This window comes from Corylus avellana, chromosome 5 (assembly GCF_965113065.1).
Source record: "Corylus avellana chromosome 5, dhCorAvel1.hap1.2, whole genome shotgun sequence".
Lineage (NCBI taxonomy): Eukaryota > Viridiplantae > Streptophyta > Magnoliopsida > Fagales > Betulaceae > Corylus > Corylus avellana.
The window spans coordinates 2,753,182-2,759,494 of NC_142494.1; the positions used below are offsets into that span (position 1 = coordinate 2,753,182).

General features: G+C 37.1%; 1 protein-coding gene across 1 annotated transcript; it reads right to left on the reverse strand.

Annotated features, from left to right (window-relative positions):
* Window positions 1–1,684: 1,684 nt before the first annotated feature.
* On the reverse strand, window positions 1,685–6,089 carry LOC132183165 (uncharacterized). The gene is made up of 2 exons (XM_059596565.2): window positions 5,720–6,089; window positions 1,685–2,268 (listed from the first exon to the last, which is right to left on the reverse strand). Exons 1-2 carry the CDS (start codon window positions 6,000–6,002, stop codon window positions 1,886–1,888), a joined length of 666 nt encoding a protein of 221 aa, XP_059452548.1. The 5' UTR covers window positions 6,003–6,089; the 3' UTR covers window positions 1,685–1,885.
* Window positions 6,090–6,313: the final 224 nt, after the last annotated feature.

The following is a 6,313-nucleotide window of genomic DNA, read 5'->3' on the forward strand; positions in this document are numbered from 1 at the left end:
TCCTTCAACGTGTTCTATAAAAATGACATGTGTCCCTTGAACATGTGAAATGCACATGTTTTTTTTAATAGCATGGACAAAATTGAAATAAATTTTATTTAAAATTCATGTGCATCTCACATGTTATTAATATTATATTTTAAATTGATTTGATTGAATTTTGAGTCTTAATTTAAAAGGATTTATTGCAATATCTTCTCCGTTTAAATCAAACAATAAATTTGGAACAAGAATTCCTACAATTGGAGCATCCGAATTTCAGGTACTGTAGGGCCACCTATCTCAAATAAGAGCAGGTGGACTCGTCCCCAAGAGGTAGCTCAATCAGCCTATTGAAGCGGAGGTCACTAGTTCGAATATCTCTCACCCTTTTGTGCGGACATGTCAATAAAAAATAAAAAGTAAAAAAATTAAAAAATTAAAAAAATAGCAGGTGGACCCATGATCTTTCTCTATGAAGTGTCTGAGTTACAATATCTCTTATTTTATTTTTTACAAATTTACTATTAAATCTGTGAAACGTACATGTGGTCATACATATTGAATGGTAAGTTTGTCCATATCTTATATAGAGATAGGTAAAAGATGAAAACCAAATTACCTTGGATTAGATCAGTTTTTCAATAAGGATTCATAACTTGAGTTCTTCTCCTACTTTACTCAATCCTTGATAGAATCTTCATTTTTTTTTTTTTTTTTTTCAGAAAAGTTGTTAATTGTGTTTAATTTATTTGTCTTTGCGATTCCAATGCATCACGTTGCATCAAATCAGTAGTATCCTAGGAATTAACTTTCGCATCATAGAGTTTATTCTATTAAATAAAATATAATCTCAAAAGGTTTAAGTGAATTCATTTCAAACGTTTGCTTGTAGAGACTGGTCGCATATATTGGACATCAAAATAATCTATCCTTTCCTTCAACAAACACCATTAAAGGTTATGCAAAAGCTAATATATATATATATATATATATATAGATGAACCTAGGCTGAGAAAACAGAAACCTCTGTGCTACAAAGTCTATATACAAATTAAAGTTCTCAAGCTTTCAGCTCAACATGATAAGATTCTTCACATAAGAGAATATGTTAGCCCAAAAATGTCAAGTTATGTGAAGCCTGATTTGTATCTGACCCGGTTCGACGTTAAAAGCGCTACGGTTTAAAAGAAATTTTTTCCAACGGCAAGTTGTTAGGCCCTTTGTAAAGCATTTTGTTGGATAAGGACATGCTATATACGTACTCATTTGGCATGATAACTGATATCTGTTTGTCCTGTAAAAAACAAAATCTTGCTGCTGTGTGGCCCTTAGTGAATAAATCAGCAAACTTGATCTATAGACAACCTTAATTCTCACGAATGTGTTAGCTGTTGTTCAGTGAATGCATGTGGGATTGTGCATGTACTTACATAATTGGTTCACAAAGAAAGCAATACCGGGTTTAGAAACTAATAATAAATTAAATAGATAAAAGAAAAAGAGGATACATAAATTTTAGGTAATTTGATTTATGACCTATATCCACACGCTAAAGCTTTTTTTACTACAGCTTTCCTTGATAAGTTTATAATAGAAAAAAGCTCTATTTATAGAGAGCTAAGAGATGATTTGAATATAATATAATCATAATCAAATCCCTTAATTTAGGGTAATTCAATCTCATCAAATCATAAGAGAGATAGAGAGAAGAGTAATTACCCTGTTTTAATAAGAGCAGCATTTCCAGTTGAAGTGAAAATTTAGTCATGGCATCATTTTACTTTGTACATAAACATAGTACACCTAATTGGCACGGCACCCATACATTTTCTTTCCTCCCCTAAATGCAATTTTAAAGTACTCATACATATTGAGAAAATTGTCATTTTTAGTATCCGTTGGCTCAAGTGCTCTTTTTGTTATCAGGCTGTGACAAGCCTGAGTCAATTGACTCCAACTGGTTGCGAAGGCTTTGATTGTCCTCCAGCAAACGGTCATATTCCAGCAGGAATCCTTCAGATTGCTTTCTTAGAGCCGCTGATTCAGTTTCAGCGGCCTTTGCCTCCTCTGTTTTTGTCTTACATTCAGATTCCAGCTTCTTCACCTTTGCCCTCAATGTAGCAATTTCTTCCCCCAAGGCTTTCACCTCCTCCGAACCGCCATTTTTGCTATCCTCAAAGCTTCGATTTTGTTTTTTTGCAGCCTCCATTGTCTTCCTGAGTAAACGAAGCTCTCTTATATAATGATGTAATCTATCTATCATCAGTGAGAGGAAGAGCAAGAATCCTGCATGTAATTGATTACATGGATATCAGATTCAACAACTAACAATAATACTCAAAATAAATAAATAAATAAAAACAAACCAAATAGAGAAAGCAAGCAAATAGGAAAGTTTAGTATTCCATGTCTAAGCAGCTTAGCACACAATTAATCCAATATGCATCAATTTACCAGCATAGTAGTACCAAAAATATCAATGTCTTTATCTTATCATCCAAAACTACTGCCACAAGCTGCTTTTGCCAAGTTGCATAATCTTCCTTTCTAATATAGGAAAGGTCTACTGTTCAACTCACGAAGGGGGCGGGTATCTTTTGATGGCAGGGAGCTACTCGCTATCCTATGACTCCTCATTGCCCTGATTCCAATAGGGATGAGTACCGTCCCTATCTTCAACCTTTCCAAATACCAACCCAGCAGGGCTACGAAAAGATGTTTTGATATTAACCCTGACCGATGCGTTTAGTGTGCCAAATCGAGCCAACACCGACTACTGTTGGTTCAGTTTCGAGTCGGTGGTTGGTAGTAGCTGGGTGGCGATGGAGGTGCAAGATCTTGCATCCCACAGCCAGATCGCCAATCCCAAGTCAACACCAATCGTACTAGAAATTTTGGGCCAGATCAGGCCAGAATTGTCGTGCCAGGTTGGGTGGGTGGTTATTCCAAAATAGACAAAAAACAAAAAACCCATAAAAAATAAAAGCCTATGAACCAACAAGAATGAAAGTCGACAACCAAGGTCTAAGATTATGAACTAACCAACATATTCAGTCCGATGTTATAATGGACAAACTAGGGCCAAGATCATTAACTTTTTTCTTATAAGTAACTCAATCTTATAAAAAGTATAGAGGAGTGCAACCCAAGTGCATTGAGAGTATACAAAAGAAACACCCCGTTAGGGAGAAAAAGAATAACATAAATTCAGAAATTCTAGAAAACTAGAAACGCGAGAACTGTTGAAAGCAGGTCATCTACCCAAAAAGAGTTTTGAACAACATAGCTTTTAACTCTGCCAGTGTTCTCTCACAATCTTCAAAATTTCTAGCATTGTGTTCTCTCCAAATACACCACATCAAACAAAGATGAACCATCCTCCATACTTCTAAATTACAGTCGCTACCAAACCGACCTCTCCAACTAGCCAACAACTCCACCGTCCATTGGGACATGACCTATTCTATCCCGAAAAGACGGAAAACCGATACACACAAATCTCTAGCTACTTCTTCCAATAGAGTAATCCTTTCTAAGTTATTAGTAATCTAAGCCTTTCTAGCCTTTTTCACATCAGATAATGATGAATCTTCTGTAATAATGTCAAGATCACAGAGTTCATCCAAAAAAACCATTTTCTGCTTCTTGACATTGCCAAATACCTCCTTGTTTTATTTTTTCAAGTTGAGTTTCAAGGCTTTTAGTTTGCGAGTCAAGGCAAAACTATGGGAGCCTCTAAAGCTATAAGACAACCACCATCGATTCACATTTTCCACAAAGCCCTCATATTTTAGCCACATATTCTCAAACTTGAAATATCCTCTACTCCAAACAATATAACCACAATCAAGTAATAGCGGGAAGTGATCTAATAAAAATCTAAGGAGCATCCTATGCGAGATATTAGGAAATTGAGCTTCCAAGTCAGGAGAAAGAAGGAACCTATCAATTTTAGACCATGACGGAGGATCACAGTTATTAGATCACGTGAAGTTACCACCTACCAGAGGAATGTCCATAAGACCTTGTTCACTTAATTTCAACCGTTAGATCTCAGTTGATGTAATCTTACAATTAATATTAGTAACAGTCAAGTATATCCAATTGTTGGATCGTACTTATAAGCATTTTTGACACAACCCACGAACTCAACACGAAATTAAAGAGTTAGGATTGAGGAGTTTGACCCATTTAATTAAAAGGGTCGGGCTAGAGTTGACTTATATAGTCTTATACACATGCCTCAACACGACTCAAACTCAACACGCAACATAATGACTTACAATTTTTGACATGACCCGCGAGCCCAACACAAACCTAATACAAAATTAGATGATTAAGGTTGAGGAGTTTGACCCGTTTAATTAAATGGATCGAATTATGGTTAACCTATATAGTCTTATAATCATACCTTGACTCGACCCGAACCTTACATACAAACATGAATTGCAACCCCTAATATATACTACATATCTCGATGGGGTGACCAAAACAGATTGCAGAAACCAAAAGCACATAATATAAACTCTAACGTGTGTGTGCGTGCACGCATAAAAGTGCAGTAACTGACCAAGTTAAATACAAAAGGGCATTCAAAAGGGGGCAACCTCATATGCTTGCTACAAACTCTCCCTTCAATCATTCCAGTCCCATCCGATTCCTCCATACAAGTAGAACCATTTATATTAAGCCATTATTGGGTCACACTTCCAAAATAGAGCACCACATGCCTAAGAATCAAGCTTTCAATTTTAATTCCTTATGTCTCCAGACAATGTTGGCCAATCTCAGCACTTCTATTTTGACCTAAATGCACCTAAGTGCCTTATCATCCACTGCTAAGTGCTTTGGTAGCTTGAACAATATGTGACACCAAATGAATTAGTTGCAATATGTAGAAAAACTGTACCGGTTAAAGACAGAGCTCATAGCAATCACGCAAGGAATTCTTATTTGTAATGGTCCAACAAAGTACAGAGAACGCTGAGGATTTCAGCTGGGTGGAAGCCGCATGGCCCGCATTCAACATATAGACTAAATTAACAAATCACAACTTATTTCGATGATAATATTCACGAACAAGGGTTCATGACATCAAACAACTGATTTCAAGACATAGCCTTATTAACAATTCTAGGATTCCACGATGCTACAATTGTTGTTGACAAGTGAAGGACAATAACTACAAATTTAACATAGTGATTTCGTACGATTGATGAAAGACTCTCAATATGTCACATCAACACGGTTGCACCACGACTGCAGCAAATTGTATGTTGCATTAGGAAAATTTGAACAGAAAATTCCATAGCATTTGGCTACACCAACAAAAAATAATAATGAAATTTTCTCCACTTCTTTAATTGATTTAATCAAATCCCAACTATACCCAAGTGTGTACCCAATAGCCTTAGATTCACAAAACTGATGTAACGGTTGAATCATCACTTATTCTAAACACTTCAACTAAAAAAAATAATACTCAATAGGTCGAACTTCATCATGGAATCGGGTCCCAACTTATTTAATCTCAAATTTAATTATTTATTTAATTTTCTACCAAAAATGGTAAAATAATTCCCAATAACGAGTTCATGACATCAAACAGAGAAAAAAAAGGAAAGTGATAAAAGTAGCATCAAACTCTAATTGGGAAATTGACACGCACGCACGCACACATTCATTTTTTTCTGGCCATAAAAATAAAGAATCAAACAAATCGACGGTGAGAAATTACCCATAAGAGAGGCTTCGAGCATGTGCTTGGCCATGAGCACCTGATCCGTGGGATTGGCCACGCCGCCCTCCATCGTTCGGCTCTGGATCTTGTTCATGCTGTAGACGCTGGACATAAGCACCACGAAGAGGGTCCCGGCCACAGTCGAGAGCATGACTGGTCCCCGCCCGCGCTTTACCCGATCCAACGTTATGATCACCAGCTTCCGCAGAGGGCTCTTGAAGAGGAGGGTCAGGATCAGAACCATTTCGGCCACGATCACGGTGTAGAGCAGCTGTATCATTCTCTAAGGTGGTGTGTCCTCCAGAGCGCTTAGCTACCACACTACAGAGAAGCGGAGACTCAGAGAGAGAGAGAGAGCGAGACTGGTGGATTTGAATTTTGTGTCGGTCTTTATGCCCTACTGGGTCATGTTCGGGTGTGACTCCGCTACATGTTAATTGTGTGAGTTCGCGAATCGTTGTCGTTGGTCCGAACGGCTTTTTTGTCTTGATATTTTTGAAGGTACTATGAACTGTCCAAAATTAAAGTCTCAACTGCTGACCTTTATGAGGTATCTTTCGGAAGGCTCTAGCCTCTATGAAAATAATAAGA

Coding starts and splice junctions, on each gene's coding strand:
- LOC132183165 (XM_059596565.2), bottom strand. CDS start 6,002: ATGATACAGCTGCTCTACACCGTGATCGTGGCCGAAATGGTTCTGATC. Junction 2,269..5,719: donor GCTCGAAGCCTCTCTTATGG/GTAATTTCTCAC, acceptor AATTACATGCAG/GATTCTTGCTCTTCCTCTCA.